General features: G+C 42.4%; 1 protein-coding gene across 1 annotated transcript in view; it reads left to right on the top strand.

Moving 5' to 3' along the window:
* Positions 1-22,477, top strand: part of tmem108 (transmembrane protein 108) — a 41,723-nt gene that overhangs the window by 1,139 nt on the left and 18,107 nt on the right. Inside the window, exon 2 of the mRNA XM_078280269.1 lies at positions 21,764-21,847. Within this exon, the coding sequence (XP_078136395.1) occupies positions 21,808-21,847 (40 nt within the window). The 5' untranslated portion in view covers positions 21,764-21,807. The remainder of the gene's footprint in view (positions 1-21,763; positions 21,848-22,477) is intronic.

Raw genomic sequence — 22,477 nt, 5'->3', positions numbered from 1 at the left:
TTCTCAGGCAACATGGCAGCAACAATAGGAGAAACTCTCTTAAAACGTAAGACCACCATGAACAAACCGGCATCACCAAATACCCCTTATGAGTGTGGAGCTCCAGCATTGTTTTCAAGCACAGTGGGATGTATAGAGTATAGAGTAAAGTGTGTACTAATTGAACCTGCCGGCCACTCCATTGTGCAAAGAATGTTTGGTTGCCTTTTCTCCACAGAAAGCCCCCATTTCTTTGTTCTGGGGGACAATCCTCTAGTGCCATGTGTGTGCAGTGGTGGGGGGAGGGAGAGGGGTCAGCAAGGGTATTGACATCTGTAGCTGACAGCTTCCTCGGGGCGAGCTAACATGCTGTGATACCATGAATGGATATTAGGGAACATATGAGCAAAGCACTTAACAGTAATGAGGACATTTATTCCTTGTACACAATGCTCGGCGACCAGCCATATATCTGCAGAGATATCACGCAGGGCTGCAAACTCTGTCAACATTTATTGAATGTAATTTGATACATTAAGACGATTTGTGTCATAAGGAATTACCAAAGTTGTGAGAATTCATCTTCGGGGGAACATAAATGTCTTTACCAGATGTCAGTATTGTCAAGACATTTTACGTAAGACCACAAATGTGAACCTCATTGTGGCACCAGAGAAAAAGTCAGAAGATTTGCCAAAATTTTAAGGATTTGTCATCTGGGGACCATGAATGCCTAAACAAAATTTCATTAAAATCCATTCAATATTTGTTGCAATAATGGTGGTGGACCAGCCACACTGCTAGCATAAAGCACCGTAGATTCTCTGGTGTCAGCTTCTTAATTGTGAGGATTTGCTGCTTTATATCATTTTTAATTTAATATTTTAATGTTTTCTTATAAGTTGTTTAGAAATGGAAGTAATTGGAGGAACGTCGCTTTGGGTACCGGAAATATGTGATAGGTATTTTTCAAAATGTCCTTACATTTTATAGACTAAGCAATTGATTGATTGATTTATCGAAAAAAAATACAAGAGTATAAAGTCAAGACTGGATGAATGACATAAAGAGGACATTTTTAGAGGATTTTGGGTAACACTTTACTTGAAGGTATCAACATAAGAGTGACATGACACTGTCATGACACATGACACTGTCATGACACATGAACCCTAACCCTAACTCTCTAACTCTAACCCTAACTTGTCATGACAAAAACCGAATGACACTGTCTGACAGAAGCGTTATGTCATAAACGTTTATGACTGGTGTATAATGTTTGTGACACGTTCATGACAGTGTCATGTCACTCTTATGTAGATACCTTCAAGTAAAGTGTTACCGGATTTTGCCTGTAGGTTGTCACTGACAAATCCTGCCAATTCTTGCTGACATCCTGCATGATTGAGGCCAAAGTCAGCCATTTCAACAGCTTCCTATTTGGTGCGATATCTCATGTCAACATTAGGAAGAATTTTTAGAGGGCAGCAACTGAACAGTCTCCACAGCTGCTCTCTTATCGCCAATGTCAGGAAAAGTCTACATTAACACTGAAAAACACCCGGAAACTATCAGCTTTCTCATCCAGAGCAACAGACCTCCCTTAAACAAACGTATCAGGGGAGTTCCAGGAAAAGGGAAAATCTGTTTTCTGACTATTGCAGCAGAAAGTCCAACTGATGGGAAACTGTTGGGGAATGCAGCTATGGCAGTGTTAGTGGGTTTCATGCTTGTAATTAAGCGTCCCTCATGACTGGTAGAGAGTGGTACACCATGAGGTGGAATGCAGCCCCCATGGGCCCCTCATGCTGCACAGTATGTGTTCAGGATGGACTTCGCACCTTAGTCCGGCCTGACAAAACAGCATGTGGCCAAAACAGGATTTCACCTAAGCAAAGGGGAGGAAAAAGCAGGCCGGTGCTTGTGCCATTTCTTTTCCTGTGTTTTCTAAATGCCAGGCAGTATTAACGAAGGCCCTCAGCTGCTTTTGAAATGAATTTTATTTAAGCTGAGATCAGGGCTCGTATACAGGAACCACGGGGGGAGGTGCCACGCTGTAAAGCAAGCGAAAGCCACTCTATTCAACCAAAAAGAAAAATCCCCCCCCCTCCATTTATCCACTTATGATCCTATCAACTAAAGAGCAGTCCCATAGGACCAGAGGGAGCCTGGGCTGGTAGTACTTACAAAAAAAAAACTCTCTTTCGAAGTGTTAACATTTGAAAGCCATACCGCATACAGTAGTATCTCAGCATTGGGGGTTGAATAATATAGGTGCCTTAGGTAAACGAAAGACTTGAGTAGCAGCAACCCCACCTGCCCTGAGCAGGCACAGGAAAAGCAGATAGTTGGTAATGAATAACTAACCATTATGATGATGAAAGGGGGCGATGGGCACGGGGAGATGAGAATGTGGCGACCATCCGAGCATGAGGTGTTTACAATGGGGAATTCTTCACATTCCTCAGCTGCAGCCATGCCACTCCAATCTGCCCCTCCACCCACTGATGGTCACCCTCTGTGCCAGGAGGGGCCCATAAGGTTCCTCCACAGGAAATAGCTGTTGTTAAGGTGTTAAGGTGTCAAGGTGTGGTTTCTGTTTGTTTATTTGTTTTATTTTCCTCAAGACCACAGAGGGTTGGGGTGGGTGGGGGTTCTTGTTCAGTTTGTGTTTCTCTGTTCCGTATGTCTGCATATAAAAAAACAATAAAAAGGATCTAAAAAAAAAAAGAAAATAATATAAATGACATTAATTGAAAGCCAAAAAGGATTTCAGCTGTCATTTAAAAGTTTTCACAGAGCCCGTATAAGGAAGTCATGAGGCTGGACTTAACTCAAGTCTTTATCCCCTCAGTCTATTAAACCATTTTCAGGTTTTATTTTCCACAGGCAAGACTTTTAAGCGTAACAGTTACCTACTAATCACAAAACAGTAATTATCTTTCTCTATTTGATCAGTTTGGCCCTTTAATCCAACTGTCTTGTCACACAAAATAAAATAAAAAGGATAGAATAGAAAGATAAAATGTTTCTCATATTTTGTGGCGGAGAAGTGTTTAATACCCACATGTGAAAAGTGAAACACAGGGACTCCTCTGTAAGCAACCTCGGGACACAGAGGGTTGGTGTTTAAGGATCAATCATCACATTTTTTTAATGCAGCGCAGATGACTGGGCCTAATAGGATTATGACAAGGCCTGGTGGGAGGAGAAATGGTCCAGGGGGGCACACGTTACCCCTGCAAACCCAGCCTGGGGGTCATGTGATAGAGGGGGACAATACTAGCGAGTGTCAGCCTGATAATTATGGGGTCTGAGGCTGACTCACCTATAAGGACTAATGCCTCAAAGAAAAAAAGAAAGAGCTTCTAGTCTTTGGTTTCCTTGACAACTTTTTCAATCAGGATATTCAGGCGGCTCTGGCTCAGTGGTAGAGCGGTCACCTGCTAATCGGAAGGTTGGTGGTTCGATCCCTTGCTCTGCAGTGCAAGTGTCCTTGGGCAAGACACTGAACCCCGAGTTACCCCCGGTGCTGCGCCATTGTAGTGTAAATGTGTGCGAATGTTTATCTCATGAGCAGGTGGCACCTTGTACGGCAGCCTCGGCCACAGTGTGTGAATGGTTCCTGTACTATGTGAAAGTGCTTTGATTAGTCGTTATATAAAAACAGGCCATTTACATGTAGTTCTTTTAGCGCTGAACTTCTCGTAACATCAAAAAGCATTTCAGTTATAATTTATGAATACTTGTCAGGGATGAATGTACTTCTTTGGATACAGCAAATTGTATTCATAGTCCTTTGTTTTATCCGGCCTCCAATCTTTTGCGCATGCATTCAGTTAAAATCAAACCTTGTTTTCTGTCCAGACTCATCTGAAAGAGGCTGCGGATTAAAGTGGCACCATATGCTGTGGACTGAGGAGCCCCCTCCCCATGGTAGAGCGTATTATTGCGCTCTATATCACTGTCAGCAGCTAATTGTTGTGGAGGATTGAGGTGACGGGGGAACAACTCCCCTATCTTGTCTTAAACGTTTGGTCATCTCTATTTTACCCTTATGCCTTAATCGAAGCATTTTCCTTTCCTACCCTTTTTCACGCTGTTTGAGTCCGAGTTGAGGCAGTCTGAATGCCAGGAAAGGAAATCTGGTGCTCTTGAGAATATAAAACCATTGTTTTCTCTCTCTGCCCTACCCATGCCGCATATGGCTCATTTCATGGCTGCTGGAGAACCTGATTGATGGGCTGAAAAGCAGCGGGGCTGATGTTGCTCATGTACAGTGCTTGGCAAGATGAGAGCCAAGTCCACTTCCAGGTCACATGAGGTAAAAGTAAATAAAAGAAGAGACAGAAGGAGGAAGATTTGTCAGACTGTGATAGAGTGCCAAACTGCTCTTTATAACAAAAGCATAGGAAAGGTGGTTTTCCTAGGAACTCTTAGGCTACATGACCGCTAAAGCATGTAAGCCAGAATGGTGCTACAGTATAGCTGTGTCCGAAACCGTCCCCTCATTCACTTACTCACTATTCCCTAGTGTTTATTAAATAATGAACTATAAAGGGAATGACCAAACGAGATTTTGGACACTCACTGAAAACACATCATCAGTAGATGCGGCGTCTATGTGTGTGACGGAGGCGGGCACGGCCAGCATCATGTAAACAAACCGAAATAAAAACTAATACTGAAACAAACCGAGCACTCAGGAGAATAGTAAAAAGTTGTATTTATGTTGAATGTTACATTTACACTGTTTAGAAATGAAAGCCCGTTCCATTTCCTTTTCAGTTTTCGTGGTGACTTCTGCTTCTAGATCTCCTCTGGGAAAAAACGGCCGCGCTGCATTGTGGTATACGGGAGTAAAATGTAGGCTACATCGTATGTACACTGAAATTAGCTGTGCGTTGTGGATATTTTATAGTGGACTATATAGTGAATGAAATTAACCGCAGAGATTTCGAACACCACTACAAAATGGCAAAACACTATATAGTGCACTATTTCAGTGATAGGGAACGGTTTCGAACACAGCTCATATCTCTGATGCCGTCCTTGCCAAAGGTGTCATGGGAGCTGACATTTTTATCGTAATCATTGCATTAACAACCTCTAGAAGAACTCTTCAAATATTAAACTATCGGTGCTTGTCACCCCAAATTAGAGAGCAGTTTATGTGGTTTTGCTCCCATTCTCCTCCTTCGTCTCGCTCTCTAGTCTAAAAGATTTCATGGCCCTGGGGGGCTGGAAAGCTGTCTAGTAATCTGAGACAGCATTAGTACTGAATAAGATGGAGCGAGGCGTTGGCCCTGCAAATTAATTTACATACACAGAGCGGCATTTAAAAAATAAAAAATAAACACGCAAAATTACACAGTGGGATATCGCCTGGTTTGTGTATGTGAATGTGTTTGTGTTGCTGGTAGTGGTGGCAGCAGGGATGGTGGTTTGTGGCAGCTACATCACCATGGAGACAGTGGCATTATCGTGTAGCGAGGACGTTGATGCTGGAGCGAGTACAGCATTGGCAGCAGAAAGGAGCAACATGGCAACAGCAAAATGTGAGTGGACAGCCTCTAGGCAGACTTCTGGCTTTATGTCAAACACAAGACACTTAGACATACTTCCTCTTTAAAGCGTTGTTCACTCTCTTTCGCTTTCATATGGTTCTGCCCCTGATCCACTGTACCATAAGATCCATGTTCATACCCAGATTATCTCATACTGAGAATGGCACTGTTGTGAACAACTGCTGGAATGACTCCCCCCTCCTCCCTAAAGAGGAGAGTGTCCTTTGAAGAGAAGAGATGACTTGACGTTTTGGGTTTGTTAAGCTGCAAATAAATTGGTCACACGCAGGCTGTTTTTGCTGTAAAAACACTGCAGCTCGCTGTGGTATACGATGTGTCAAACATCCCGTAGTAACTGCAATGATTTTTCTCCCTCTCTCAACACTGTAATGAGAGTTTATGCATCTGGTTCTGTTTCCTTTGCACACAGTTGCAGACTTCAAGGACTATTCAATTGTGTTTGCAAATGTTACTTCCTTAAAGTTATAATCCTGGGAGAGTTAGACGAGAGGACCAACCCTACATGTTAATCCTGACAACAGTAATGTTATTTTGATCAAAATGAATGCAGACATGATGTTCAATGAGATGGATTACACCATTCAGAGGGAAAAAAGAAGTGTGATTTTCATAAAGTGAAGAGAAATGATGCCTAAACGACAAAGACAAAAAAGTTCTAAAACATAGTTGCATGGATTGCAAAATGGTTAGCTGTGATGTGTAAGGGATTTGTACTAAATTAGCTACAATGTGCAAAACCACTGGAATGGTCCTTTAAATTGTGACAGTTTTTCCGTCATCTTTACAAGAAACTGTCACCACAGCAACTCTTAAAATAATGTCAGGGAGGTTTGGCCCGCTCCTCTGCTTTCCCCTGAGCTTTCGCTCCATTCTTCACTCTTCCACTAATAATAGATCCTGCTGCTCATCCACAATGTGTTATCTCATGCCCAACATCACACAGAAGAGAGAGGCAGCAGAGTGATGGAGGGAGCGACACCTGCAAATTCTCTCCCTGGCCAGCTCTGTCTTCCCGCGGGGGCCAAGCATTTGACATTTAACTACGATAGCCGTAAACAGGTCACTGGAATGCCATTGACATTCATTTTTCTGGCACAGTTTTGTCTCTTTGCAACTCTACTTCGTGGCGGTTTAAACCCAGGACTGGATACCTTTTGAATCCCACAGTTTGTCCCTCCATCCTATCGGTAAATGCAAAAAACAGAGTTGGCACCAAGCAAGTTTAATCAATAAACATTTCGCCAGTTGTTTACGCTAGTGCTGAAAAATGCCGATTACGTCTTCTCAAAGTGACAATTTGCAGCTTTTCTCTGTTTTATATCATTATAAAATTAATATATTTAGGTTTTTATACTCTTGCTCACACGAAAGAGCAATTTGAAGACATCTTCTGCCCTCACTATGTGACACTTTTTGTTTGTTTTTCCTTTTATTCTGTCCCCCAGTGGGTGGAGACCAAAAACACCATGAACTTTCCTGATGATATACAGTAATCATCTTTTCATGTTCATTATTTTATCTGTTTGATGTCAGAAAAAAGGGCGTGTATCATCTGTGGTTTATCACTTAGTCATAGACTCTGTGAAGCTTACCAACCAAATCAACCACAAGCTCGCAGCTCCACCTCCTCCCCACCATAGCTGATTGAAACACCATTTCATCCATAATATTAAACACTTCTGACTTGTGTGTGTGTGTGTGTGTGTGTGTGTGTGTGTGTGTGTGTGTGTGTGTGTGTGTGTGTGTGTGTGTGTGTGTGTTCTTTTGTGTTTTTTTGTGTTTTTGTGTGTCATGCTGAGTCTAACTTTTTCCTCTGCTGTTTTACCTATTCATTTATTCCGCCATGAGTGATGGCACGGGCAAACCAAAGCTCTCCATCCTCTGGTAATTGGTGGGACGTTTTTCTCCTGGAAAGCATTTAAAAAAAAAACAGACACACACATACTCTGAAATGCTGTGGTGGGCGTCCTGGGCTAGCGTCAGTAATGAGCGTGCTGAATGGTAGCACTGATTGCTTCATTATTTCTCGGATAGGCGTCTGTGAGAGCAACTTGATGGATGTTGCATGTCTGAAAGAAAGCTCCTTACGTGAACGTCACACTCTTCAAACTTTAAGGCTACCTCATACCTATGGCAACAACGTTATTTACTAATCTTGCATGAGACTTGCTCAATGTGACACCAAAGCTCAATGCAATGAATCACCATCATCAGTTACTCAACGTAAACACATGAATCCTCCTTGTGTGCTCCTGTTCAGGAGTGTTAGAGTTGTGAAAGAGAGGTTTCTAAAAGTAGCTACATCACAGAAGGCTTCAAATTTGATTCAAAATAATTGCTTGTTTTGCTCACAGCGGTTCAGCATGACCCTGTGGGCAGGACAGCAATTATCAACTATGTGTTCCATTTTCACAGACGAGGATTATTTTTGTACGCGGTAAGATATTGATGGCTGTTTCTCATTGAAGGTTTCTGTCATTGACAACAATGATTAATCAATGTCTTTGGAACTGGGATTGTTTCCAAGGTGATGGATGGTTGTGACGGGCTTTCAACATTTCAAGAGAAATATATTGTGTGTTAGAAAATTAATAGACAACAATTTCATTATCATTTATTATTTCTAAGTCATTTTTAGCCAAACTAGCTGAGTGGCTTGTGCTTATAACATGCTAACATGCTGCTAGGTAGCATGCTAAGTTAGCTAAACTAAGACGGGGAACATGGTAAACATTATACCTGCTAAACAGCATGTTAGCATTGTCATTGTGAGAATGTTAGCATCCTGCTACAATTAAGCTCAAAGCATCAGTGTACCGAAGTACAGCCACACATAGGAGGCTATGTGGTTAACCCTACCACATATTGCCCATGACTGTAGACTCTCAGTCTTGCTTTAAGGTAAATGCCAAGCATTTTGTTCTCAAATGTGAACATTTGCTGCTTTCTCTTTCATATCTTTATTAAGTGAGTCTCTTTGGATTTTGGACAAAACAAGCAATTTGAAGACACCATCTTGTGCTTTGAGAAATAGTGATGTTCATTTGTCCACTATTTTCTGAATAAATAATCATAAAAATATATAAATATGGACGCATCTGATGATTATTTACAGTGTAAAAAATCATCAGAACAGCCATATTTAAATTACTTTGACCATCTGTGGACAAAGCTTAAGAAGAATTCTGATTATGTGAGTTTACGACACACACGGTCGATCACTTGTGCTCACTTTATTGCTAATGAATTATTTTCTTTCAGCGATATTTCTTACCCAATAGTGCTTGTCTGCTTGATTCTTTAACATTCCAGTCTATAGACGCGCAAGATTGTTCAAATTCTGCCAATTATATTTGTTATTTGCTGCTTTTCTTACAACAATACTTTCACCCTGGCAAGTATAGTTGCAGGGTGGCTGCTCTGTGATATAAATCCATATCACAACTCTGCCCATTTGACACCTCCTCCTCTGTAACTGGACTCCCACTGGACTGACCTCAGTAGGGTCTCACTTTAAAATGCCAACCCTGACAGGTGCCCAGGCCGTCATATCTTTTCTCATCTCCAGGCAAACATCAGTCCCAGAGCCGCAGAAAGTGCTTGCTCAAGTCATTACTGCTCCCTTTCCATCAAGTTTCAGCTCCAAACCACATACCACTTCTTTAATCATTGCACTCTCCTGTGGTGTCTGAAGAAGAAAGGTCACCCCTGTCCGGATGGTAGACTCCAGGCTCCATCACTCTAAAATTGAATCACCTCTGGATTGTGCCAATCACAAACTTGCATGCATTGTTGTGTGTGTGTGTGTGTGTGTGTGTTTGTGTGTTCGTGTTGCACCACATCCAATTTAGTCTTTGTGTAATTGGCTTATTAGGCCTTTAGTCTGTTCGGAGAATTAAGCAACTGGGCAGCTCATCCATAAGTAAATTCACCAGTTTCAGGCCAATTGTCTTTGTCATGTTTTTGTAGAGTGCATCTGCCGTCATCCATCAGCCTGAATCACATGAAGAAGGCGTAATTGATGCGATGTGTGTGTGTCTGCATACAGCGAGCCAGGCACACTTTCAGGACTAGCAGCTCTTGTAGTTAATCTGTCTCACTAATAGTGGGGGTTGGAGCAGAGGGGGGAGGAGGAGGAGGAGAGGGGAGAACAATACAACATCTCTCCCTCCTTCTCTGGACACATGGTCGTCGCCCGGTGGGAAATCTCTGGACCTTGGACGTTCTCTACGGATGTTTCTCCTCTCGGTTACTCGTACCAGTTGGCTCTCAGCAGTCTCTGCTGCACCGCTCAAGGAAACGAGGTACAATACACCCCCCCCCCTCCAAAAAACATCCTTCTCCACTGCTTTTTGTTCCTGCCATTGTCACTAGACAAGAGGCTGCGTCAAGAGGTAAAATTAGGAATGTGTGTGTAGAGTAAGGAACTTCCTGGACTTTCGGAGGTGTGTGCTTTACACGTTACGTTTCTGCAGAAAGTATGTCTGCAGCCCATGAACTATGACAGGAAGTGTAGAGAGACAGTGGAAACAATATGTATTTTCCCCTTCGTTATGCAAACTCTGTACAGCACAGGATTGCTGTGTCGACCTCATGGACATTCCTGAATGCACCAAAGGGCCTTGTTTCCTGTCCTGCTCCGGACGTATGGTTCATAGATACTCTTTAGTAAGATTATCAGCTCGTATGTCTACAGGAAATAGTAAAATAAACTGCATTTTTGTTCCCTTACATCTTGAAATCCAAATATTAGTATTGTTCTGGAACAAAAGGATTTCCTTGGTTAGTCATTTTCTTTTATGGTTACCTCAGTTGCTTTAGTTTTCTTTGTTGCGTTTGAGTCTCAATTGTAAAGAACACTCAGCACATTATTTGGTTGTTACTCTTTAAAGACGAACTTGTGACTAACTACTTGTCACAGGTTGCATAGATCTATGAGTTGTTCAACCAAAGAGTGTTGTGAATGTTATCCTCTCACATTGTTTCATGTAAAAATATTTTTAGAGGCCTGAAGAGGCAAAACTATACAGTATTTGAGCATAGAAATTCATTCTTGGCCTTGCAATCAATATGTTTGACAAAAATAATCTCAAAAATCTTTTTTTATAATATAACTTATAATTATCTAAGATATTATATAAGATAGTAAATTGAGTCAGGATTATTTGGTCAAATATCCAGTATTTTACAATTTAAAGCAACAATTAGAGTCACAATCAACATCTAAATAAAACGTTTTTGAGGGAACAAACTTCAAATCTGCCTATTTGGTTTGTGTTGGAATGTGAAGGGCTAAATTAATTGTTGACCTATCAGAATTGTTCTGCCTCTGCTGTTGCTGGGGAAGAAGTTATGCCTTCAGCTCTGTGATTGGTGGTCCAGCCATACATTTACAGAGGGCCAAGCAATAGTTGTTCTATTGCATTACTCTATTAATCCACTATACAATTTTGCATCATGTTTAGCAGTAATGATATCTTGAGTCATCAGACTTTAAACCACTCTGACACAACTCTAAAGCCTGTTTTATGCTTCTGCGGAGGCTCCACGCAGAGCTTTCGCCGTAGCTTACAGCATGTGTGTGTGTGTGGGGGGAGTGTGTGGTAGAGCGAGGGAGAAGTGAGAGAGTGACAGCGATTTGATTCGGAGTGAGTACCGACTGTAGAGTCATAGTGAGAGAAACAATGTGTCTCCCCTGTGTTTTCTGACCAAGTGGGAAATCTGTAGCAGGAAAAGTTAACCCTCTCCTTGATTCCATGTTGTTTATGGAGGAGAACCAGGAAATGAGTCAGGGGAAATGCAACGCTACCAAGCCACGGCCGTGCGACGGGTGTAGCTGCGACGTGTAGTTACATTTTTCGAGAGGTGCACGTCAGGCTACGGCGTAGGGTCCGGCGTAGACGCAGAGGGGTCTGCGGGGGTACGCCTTTGATTCGACGCAGAAGCATAAAACGGCCTTAACAGCCCAGAGTTTGTTTTTGCCCTCAACCCTCAGCATGTTGAAATAAGCACAATGTCCCACCCTGTTAAATCTGTTATGCTAGCTTGAAGGGATTAAGCTTGTTTATGGTATTATGCCCTCTATGTTGGTGGCAACCCGGGGCTTCTTACTTTGCATGGAGTAAAATCTAGAATAGTAGGGCTAGGTTCACGCCCAGAGGGTCCAACCTCTTGGTTTGTCATTTTCCACCACTACATTTTTAATCTCTTACCCTCAAGGCAAATAAAATTGCTTTCATGTTCATGCATGACACTTTGTTAGATGACATGAATCACGTGAACCATGCAGTTCAACTGTGTCTTTCACATGTGAGTATTCATCCTTTCATCAGAGCTCGTCTGGATTCGATGGCAGTACAGTTAACCTATATCGATGTATGAGTCATCGTTTCTTCTGAGGCCAGTGGACGAGGCCTAAGCCCACTACCTCTCCCCTCAGAAACAGCTTCTCATAGGGGACTTCTAAGCACTTTGACAAATGGTCATTCTCAGTTTAATGTTGCAGCAGTTGTGCTGCAGTGCACTAATAGTGCTTCTACTCTCACCAGGCCCAAGGTTTTCACTCAGTGTATCAAAGCCTGTGCACCAGCCTGTGCATTCACCTGCTCGGTAGAAGAGGGTAAAGTGCGTTCAGGGATGCCTTGTGTTAACTGTGATGCCCGCTGGGAGGCTGGAGGATAGATGGTGGCTGACAGCACCCTTGGTGTTGAAGTGCTACTGCTGTGTCATGCTATTTTGCTGTGGTGTTGGCTTGTCTGTTTGTCTCAATTTAAAACCTCTGGAGAGGTGTCTGCTTTTATTGAATATCTGGAGCTAAAAATACCTTCTGCCTCACCAATCAGAGCAGAGAACAGATTGAACAGTTAGATGTGATTGGATGGGATGTGATGCCCCATGGATGTTGCTAACTGTTCCTTAAATATTGACAAATATAAAAGAGCATATACTGTGCATACATCAGAATTAGAAATTAAAGATGCACCAAACAATTGGCATATCGCCTTATCTTACAGATTTTTTAATGATGAATTCTTCATTCAGAGATCAGTCTGCATATTTCTCCCTCGTTGTAGCTACAGTAATGGAGATGCAGAAAATGTGCACAGAGATGCACATAGCTATAATAAAGGTTTAGAATCCTTGTTTTCTTAGTTTTCCTTTTTTCTTTTTTTTTAAATGTCTTTAATACATTTTCCAGCTTCCAGACTCTGGCAGCTTTAAAACACCCCCTTTGGTTCAAGGGACTCAGAGCATGAAGACCAAGCTTGAAGTAAAGATGAGAGAAGGGGAAGAGGAGGATACTTATTCGGGTGAAAGCATGACATGACATTAAAGAAGTGGGGAGCAAGACTAGATGGGAGATGAAGGAGAAGAGAAGCCCTGAGATCACTTTACAGAGCGGTAACAGCCTCTCCCTCTGTCGTCTCCTGGCTTCTGGGAGTTAGACAGCCGTGCACTTATGCAAAGGTAGTCTATCATTCCCAGCCTGCCAAGCACCCATGCCTTGAAAACACACAACAATGAAAGCTATCACTGAACGGACACTTAATAAACCGGTTGTCTCCGCCTCAGGGAAGTTAAATCGAGAGCTGTAGTCAAAACCACATTAGTTGAGTCTAAATCAATTGTGAAAATAGTATTTCTAAAGGGAAAAATAATGCTTTAGAAGTTAGAGAAAGGAGTCTATAGAGGCGTATCTATCCAGCGGTGATAAAATCTTTGATGGATGAGGTCAAATACTTCATCAAAGGTCTCTCAGCCTATTTTCCCAGTGTAAATTTAGTTCTTTGACAGCCATTACGTGGAGGATTATGTGCTTGTTATCCGTTACTGTGGCCTCATTGAGCGGCCCTGGACCGATAATCAATATGGCCAAGCTAGAAAGGCAGACTTGCACACCGTGAGATGTAACGGTCTGGAGATCTGCCGAGACTTTGATCAAATGTTTTTCCTCGGGCGTTTTAGATATGAAAGAGAAAAAAGGGCGAAGAAAGGGTCGCTTTCATTTTGGCAAACATATTTTTTTTTAGCTTCTTTTGCAGTCTAATTATTCACATATTCGCTAAGCTGCTGATCAGAAATCTTTTTCATTTTTCATCCTGCCTTCTGACCTGTTCTGTCTTCCTCCTTGTTCTCTCTTTGGTGAACAAAACTACTGCTCTGCTTTGTCCACACAGGACCTCATTTTCCCTTAATTAGTGCAAAATCACAAAGGGAAAGAAAACAAATCAAATATCTCCTTTTGAACAGCACAGCACAGTCTGAAACAATGCAATCTCCTATCGACCAAATGCTGCTACGAATCCATTTTATTTAGATCCTTCTTTATGTAATATGTCACGCATATCAGCTTGATCAGTCAGATAATCACTTGTTTGATCAAATATAAATTTCCAAAGAGGTGATTTAAAAACACTACCTTATTATTATTTCTACTGGTGACATGCTGTGGATTTGCTTTATCATGACCTTTGCAGAGCTGGGATGCATAAAGCATGCATTTCCATGAGTGTCTGGATTGTGTTCAGACCGATGCACCAAAAAGCCCAATCACTCTGGCACATGTCATTATGCATCCAGTAAGTGTGGGGAATTTAACTGTCATCCTTAAGCCCCTTTCACCTATTTTGCGGCGATGTTATTATTTTTTGATTGTGCTACTGGTTGTGACAAGCGTAGCGGGACGTGACACCCTGTAGTCTCACATTACTCTTCATCACCAGAGAGCCGCTCGCCGTAGCAGTCAGTCACTCACTCAGCCAGTCAGTCAGGGGTCACATAAGGACCGAAAGAAGAAAGAGGGAGACTGAGACAGAGAAGAGGAGGATATTTACGACTCAGACAGTGGCGAGGGTGAGCTGCATCCCAATTTGTCTGCTCCTTTACTGCCTGGCTCAAGAACTCTCTGAGGAGAGAAGGAATAAGCTTGTGCAGAGCATTTGCAGGTACTACAGGTCTGTGAGTGTCTGCACCGTCTATGACCAGAAAGCCAAAAATCCACTTGGGAAGTCTGTCGAAATCCATCAAATTGGATTCAGTGTTGGAGATCATCTAAGAGCTTATCTATTTGTGATGTTCAGTACATGAAGGTTTTGTAATGAAGCGCAGTAATTTACCTTTTTTTTTCTTTTTAGCTGTGCTCACTTTCTCTCAACCTCTTCTATTTTAGTTTTAGTTGAGTGTGTGCTGTTAGTCAGGTCTGACTTCAACGCTAAACAAATGCATCCACTGACAGCGCACCTCCTCCTATCATTCCAAATGCTTGATATTCAGTCTGTGGTGTCGTCTTTCCAATGATATAAAAGTCAGTCACAGGTTCTTCCCTGGGCTCTGTTACCAGTCGCACTATTTGTTTCACTGATTCGATCCCCTGCTGTCGCCATACAGTGGGGCAAAAAAGTATTTAGTCAGCCACCAATTGTGCAAGTTCTCCCACTTAAAAAGATGAGAGAGACCTGTAATTTTCATCATAGGTACATTTCAACTATGAGAGACAAAATGAGAAAAAAAGAATCCAGAAAATCACATTGTAGTATTTTTAATGAATTTATTTGCAAATTATGGTGGAAAATAAGTATGTGGTCAATAACAAAAGTTCATCTCAATACTTTGTTATATACCCTTTGTTGGCAATGACAGAGGTCAAACGTTTTCTGTAAGTCTTCACAAGGTTTTTACACACTGTTGCTGGTATTTTGGCCCATTCCTCCATGCAGATCTCCTCTAGAGCAGTGATGTTCTGGGGCTGTCACTGGGCAACACAGACTTTCAACTCCCTCCAAAGATTTTCTATGGGGTTGAGATCTGGAGACTGGCTAGGCCACTCCAGGACCTTAAAATGCTTCTTACGAAGTCACTCCTTCGTTGGCCGGACGGTGTGTTTGGGATCATTGTCATGCTGAAAGACCCAGCCACGTTTCATCTTCAATGCCCTTGCTGATGGAAGGAGGTTTTCACTCAAAATCTCACGATACATGGCCCCATTCATTCTTTCCTTTACATGGATCAGTCGTCCTGGTCCCTTTGCAGAAAAACAGCCCCAAAGCATGATGTTTCCACCCCCATGCTTCACAGTAGGTATGGTGTTCTTTGGATGCAACTCAGCATTCTTTCCCCTCCAAACACGACGAGTTGAGTTTTTACCAAAAAGTTCTATTTTGGTTTCATGACATTCTCCCAATCCTCTTCTGGATCATCCAAATGCTCTCTAGAAAACTCCTGGCCTGGACATGTACTGACTTAAGCAGGGGGACACGTCTGGCACTGCAGGATTTGAGTCCCTGGCGGCGTAGTGTGTTACTGATGGTAGCCTTTGTTACTTTGGTCCCAGCTCTCTGCAGGTCATTCACTAGGTCCCCCCCATGTGGTTCTGGGATTTTTGCTCACCGTTCTTGTGATCATTTTGACCCCACAGGGTGAGATCTTGCGTGGAGCCCCAGATCGAGGGAGATTATTAGTGGTCTTGTATGTCTTCCATTTTCTTATAATTTCTCCCACAGTTGATTTCTTCACACCAAGCTGCTTACCTATTGCAGATTCAGTCTTCCCAGCCTGGTGCAGGTCTACAATGTTGTTTCTGGTGTCCTTGACAGCTCTTTGGTCTTGGCCATAGTGGAGTTTGGAGTGTGACTGTTTGAGGTTGTGGACAGGTGTCTTTTATACTGATAACAAGTTCAAGTTCAACAGGTGCCATTAATACAGGTAACGAGTGGAGGACAGAGGAGCCTCTTAAAGAAGAAGTTACAGGTCTGTGAGAGCCAGAAATCTTGCTTGTTTGTAGGTGACCAAATACTTATTTTCCCGAGGAATTTGCAAATAAATTCATTAAAAATCCTACAATGTGATTTTCTGGATTTCTTTTCCTCATTTTGTCTCTCATAGTTGAAGTGTGCCTATGATGAAAATTACAGGCCTCTCTCATCTTTTTAAGTGAGAGAACTTACACAATTGGTGGCTGACTAAATACTTTTTTGCCCCACTGTATATAGAGCCGGAGTCTATAAAGTAGGACACGCCGGGCGGCAAGGCAGCACCGGCCGCTGTCACGTAGCCTGCTGAGCTCCTGCTGAACTGCGACACACAGTCTGACAAAATTTGCAATTAGCCATCAATTTTCATAAAACGGCCCATATTTGACCTCTACATAGTTGATTTCTCGCATAAAAAAGTCTCAGAAGTGAATTTAGTAATTCAATAGCGGACCTCTGGAGATCTGCATGACCTAGCCAGAGTCAGAAGACTAAGCTGACCTCAGGTCAGTGGTGTAGCCAATGCAAATGTTGGGGCGTGACAAAGACTAGGAGTTGAGATGCTTACGTCAACTTTTAGCTTTGTTCAGATTCGCCCGTTTTCAGTGGCAGTTTCAAAATGTGAGATTTGCAGAGGATAGGGGTATCAATGGGATTTTGAGCTTCTATGTATGTCCTATTTACCCACCGAACTGTCGTTATTCAACTATGACAAGGTAAAATCGGTTTTGCATTCCATCACCCCTTTAAGAGAAGTTGTTGTTTTGACGAAACCAGTCAGAATTAAGTAACATAGCCATCCTGCCAACATAATTTCGGTCGACACAGAAACAGTTACCTTAACATATTTCACGCTGGTCAAAGAAATTAGCAGATTTAAGAGTTCATATTTCTGTAGGTCTCTATTCTAATTGCAGCACTTACACAAGAGCTGTCCCCATTCTTTTAATTTTACTTACAAAACTCTGATAAGTTTATAGGTTACCAGACCTATTTGAATAGCTGAACATTTTGGAGCAAAATATGCTTTTTTCCTCTGGGGACCATAGAACCCTATGGGTCTCTGAGGTGGCTCTACACTTTACATTGGACCACACATACACACTTAAAGGTTTTTTAACTAGTCAATGTTGTTTTGAAATAAATTATATTTTGAAGTTAATATGTTGACTGACGTGCACAGTTTAACAGTGTTTTTCATGCCCTGCTTTTGTAAAACCAAATGAAATATAGTGACTGGCTAGGACAGAGAGGGTGATGTGTCTCCTTCTGTGCTACTTCAGAGTGAACAGCATGCTGGGAGCCTAATGTTCTTTTAATGGCTAGTGTGTTTCTGTACTGCGGGCAGAGCCTGGAAGGGAGTAATGGTGCTGATTGATAACCCACACATCCTCTGCCAGCCTTTATGACGCAGCACCGAGCAACTCATCCTGCCAGGTTCACCATCCAGGGCCATGACTGACAGCGCTCACGCATACAGCTCACCATAGTGACTCAGCAATATGGCCGCCTTCAGGGATTCGAAAGCTCCCTGGAAACCTATTCCTGCTTTGTCGTTCGTGCCGCTCGCATTTAATTTAGGCCTGTTGTTGCATGGAATCAATACTGGTAATCATTTAGTTGTTGTGTACCCTGGCTGGACAATTAAGTTATCAAAGCCCCAGAGTCTGAGTCACTGGCACTGGTTTTTAACCCTACCACTGATGAAAAATGGTTTCATAACAGAATTGTTCACAGCTGTAATCGGTAATCAGCTTTCCTGTTGCACATGAGTCAGTCTCACATGATTGGTGCTAAGCAGTTGGTTGTTTTGCAAGGTCACCAAAATGGTGTCAACACCCCACCCATCCTTGAGGTGAAGCTTAACTCCTGAATTACACCCATTAATCTCCGCCGGTTTGGGAAGAAACACATGGACGGAGCAAGACTGCAGAAATAGAGCTATCAGGGACTGTTTGCTGACTTTTATCAAAGGGTAAAACAGCATCAAAGGAAAAACGGGCACCCTGTGTGTGAACATGTCCCCTGGGTCGCTGTGGAAGGGCAGGGCTGAGGGAAGCTGTTTTCACACAACTTGAAATGGAGCTGAGATCACGTCAAGCCTTTGATGCAATGAATTCAGAATCGATGCAACCAGATTTTTATATGAACCTACTTTAAGTCTGCTGTAAATGCTGAAAGATGATTTTCAGTTACTGTATTTTGTATCTGTCCAATTACTTCCACGCTGCAGCTTTGACCTTTCACCTCTCTTTATTCTGTACCTCCAGACAGAAGCTTCCTCCAGTTTATGCCAAAGAGATAAACCAAGGCGTGAGAGCGTGGCATCAGAACTGGAGGGGAAAAAGCTTCAGTAAGAACAGATGTGATTGGAGGTCCAGTTATCATTTGACTGTGAGAGAACTGTAGTTCACACCGTTGTTGTCGCCTCCCACACTTCCCTTCCCTTCCCTCCGCCTCCTTCTCCTCCTCTCTCGTTATGGAAAATGCTCTCAGGCTGCAGTCACTGTGGGCAAGCGGCCAGCTTGCTGCCACAGCTCCTATACAGAAAACGCAGAATAGAGGGAAGTCCAAAATTAAAAGCATTGTTATCCCTGCGGCTGGTGGCCACAGAGAAACGGAGTAACAGGCTTATTTCATTGTGACGTCTCGGGTGACCTTGGGTTTAGCCTCTAGTCTGCACCCCCTTCCAGACACACAATTCATTGCTGAAGTCTGGGACCTTCGGGAACCAGGTCCTGTCAGCAGGACTGCAATTACAAAGCCTGTACCAAGTCCCAGAGGAAAGCAGATTGTTACTGGATTTCTCACTCTGCCCATGGAGAGTGGACATTTCTGTAATTCCAAATCCTCTCCTTTTTCCCCCCCTCCCAATGCAGTTTGAGCCCCGAAATGTCCTTGTGAATGAATTTGAATACATGTACTATTAGGGTTGCCATGGTGATGGCTGTCGTCTGTGTGCATGTCAGTTGCCATGCAACTTTTTTTCCCCTCTCCAGTAGGACGCTATGCTGCTATGTGCAAAGTGCTAAGCTCATGATGTAAATCAGAAGAAAAGCTATGTCAATGTGATGCATTTTTACATCTGATTTATTATAGTTGAAGACAGTGTTGATGTCTTGTGTATGTTGTGTGCAATAAAATAATTCATTTATTTAAGATTAATAATTTTTCATAATTTTTGTATTTTTGGGGAGGGTGGAGGTGGCGTACATTTAAAAATGTCCCCCCATTTTCTTCCCAGTTTGGAATAAACAATTCCTTGCACTACGTGTCGTGTGGCAATGTCTGTGTGAACAGACTTACTTCGCCTCCACACAAGTTCATTTCAAATATTACAGAGACATGCTACAATAATAGTAATGTTATAGTATGATAACAGTGTCTTCAAAATACACTTTTAAACTACTATCAGTTCAACTGCATGCCTCTTAAAATATATTTCCAATACAGTTGTGATATCATACAATTGTACTACACGTGTGTTTTTCACTGGTGTGCTTAAGTACACTTGAAGTTTGTAAAAGGTTGTGCCAATTTAGCATACTATTTACACAAAGTATACTCAAGTACTACTCCAGTAGTACTCAAGGACTACTTGAGTACACTAAAGTATACTTGAAGGTGACAATAAAAAGCACAAAGTGTACTCTTGTGTGTGTTACTCTTATTCTTTAAAAAGTATAATTGAAGTATATATTTTGTTTCACCTGGGCTGTGAGTACAAATATATAAATAATTATAAAAAAAAATCTAAGATAAAAATCTGAGTATAAATCCAACACCCTGCCACTATCTCTTCTCTCCCCCACCCACCATCCCCTAGCCTCACCCCTTGTGCCCTGCAAATTAAAGAGCGTGTCTTTGAGGCTGAGATGGCATGGCAGCGTTGATGAGGTGTAATCACCGTTGAGAGGCTCAGCTGCTCTCTTCACACACTGCCATTGAGCTCATTAGGCCAGGAACATGACGCTAAAAAAATGAAAGCACGGGAAAGGAGTAAAGCTGCAACGGAGCTACTATTACTGAAGCATTATGGTGGATTCAGGGATGGGTTTGGGACCGTTGTTGCTAGTGTCACTTCTTCAGATGTGAAGTTGGAAAAAACTTATTTTCTGCTGTTACTAGTGTATTCTTGCAGCCTCAACTGTTTTGCAATTACTCGCACTATATTGGGTCTGAACCTACGCCTTTATAGTTACTGTAAGAGCGGCAAAGCACCGAGCATTTGTTTTCATTTTCTAAACACTTGGAATGCTGTAATAGTAAAGTGAAAAAAGTGTTTTTCCAAATTGTCATTTGATACGATGCTGTGCCCATTATTTCATGCTTTTGATTTTCCCTTGTTAAAATGCAAACACACCAGAAATCCATTCAATTGTCTGTTCAATTGTTCTGCTGATACCTCCACCCTTATTCAACGCATTTTTCAAAATATCTCAAAATAGTCTGTGCTTGCATAGTTCAGATTTAAAGCTCCACGTGGTTTAAAATCATTAAAAGGTTGCCACAATGGCAGCAATATAAACAGGATGACTCAGATGTAGTGTGTTGCCTCCTCAGTCTCCAGAGCGGGGCTCCATTTATGAGAAATAAAGACTTGTGAAAGGATCAGCACCCTTTTACCCTGTGCTTTTGTTGTCTGTCCCTCTCATCTCACACGTCTCCCACAGAAACACAGGTTGCTGATACCAGACCTCTCTTCCTGGGGGGGGGGGCGTGAATCCCATTTCACATGCCACACTTAGAACAGATTATTAATGCAGGTAGGGTGAAGGGTGCCTAGGTATGTCCGGTGTATGTGTTTTTATGTTCGAATATACTTCAGAAGTATGTGTCTGTTTTTGTGTATTGTGTGAGTATGAGGCATAGGCGTGCGTGCGTGTGTGTGTGTGTGTGTGTGTGTGTGTGTGTGTGTGTGTGTGTGTGTGTATTGTGTGAGTATGAGGCATAGGCGTGCGTGTGTGTGTCTGTGTGTGTGTTCTTTCATTTAACAGAAGGTCATCACTGAGTCATTCTACTAAAGAGCACCCCTGGGTACTTGTCTGCCTGACACACGCAGCGGCTGTCTCAGAACAAGGCTTACTGGTCAATGTTTAATGCTCCATAATTGGTTTTACTGACCAGTACAGCCTGCAGGATGCCAATGCTGATTGAGCCTAGCAGCTGAGGTTACCACCACTGCACTCCTACCTGGTCTTATATTGTGAAATGTTTGTTGGGTGGAATTCATATTATCCACTGTGAGAGGTGTAACTGTTTTGCGGTAGTCATTACAAAGATTAAACTGCCAAGGTTAAGCCGCACAATCTTATTTGCAATCCCTTCTTACTTTTCCATGTCTACTCTACTTACACCTGCCCAAACATAATCATAGTAGTATATCACACTGATACTTGACCATGACTTGAATGTGATTTTGATACACACTCTCTCTGCCTTTACTAGAGAACCATGAGCACTGTGGAGGAGGAACCGGATCACATGATACCATGAAGACAAGCCTGCAGGTCCTGCGCTGCCAGCTGCTGAGTGAGTAGACACAGTGGGGGGACTATAGGGCATCAACAGGGCATCCTGAGTGTGCAACCAGGGTGATGCTTTTCTAAAAGTACACAAGTAACTTGGTGCATTCTGGTAGTTCGTTGTGCGAATTGTCCTGATGAATGTCTTTGAGGAACTTTTATTTGTAGATATCAGATACTGTATATACAGGGCTGTATCCCCCTAGTTTTTGTCATAGCTTGTCTGTGCTGCTTTAAATTCAGAGGATCAAGGCTCTGTACACAGCTCTGGCAGGCTACCAGCGCACAATGTCACATGAATATGGAACATGGAGGTCAGACTGGGACCCACCAGGCTCCTGGACGGTTAGCTAAACAGGCTGATGATATCTGGTATGCACCCTCAAGGCAGCGGAGCCAAAGGCAGTCTGACAAATCTGCCTCAATCCCTCAGAAGTGATCAACTCGGACTGGACTGCTGTGAGCGAAGTGTTTTAAGCTGTAGCAGAGGTGGAGCAAGGTCATATTGTGGTTTAATCTAAAAGAAGGGAGTCGGAACTGCGGACTATTTTCTTTGTATAGAGTTTATATTAAGACCATATGTCTTTCTTTCTTTAAAAGCACAACAACAACACTGTCTTTTGCTTTGCAGTTGGAG

This window comes from Sander vitreus, chromosome 22, assembly GCF_031162955.1.
Source record: "Sander vitreus isolate 19-12246 chromosome 22, sanVit1, whole genome shotgun sequence".
NCBI classification, from domain to species: domain Eukaryota; kingdom Metazoa; phylum Chordata; class Actinopteri; order Perciformes; family Percidae; genus Sander; species Sander vitreus.
Note: the sequence above shows the minus strand (reverse complement) of the source record. Positions and strands in the feature narration are given on the sequence as shown.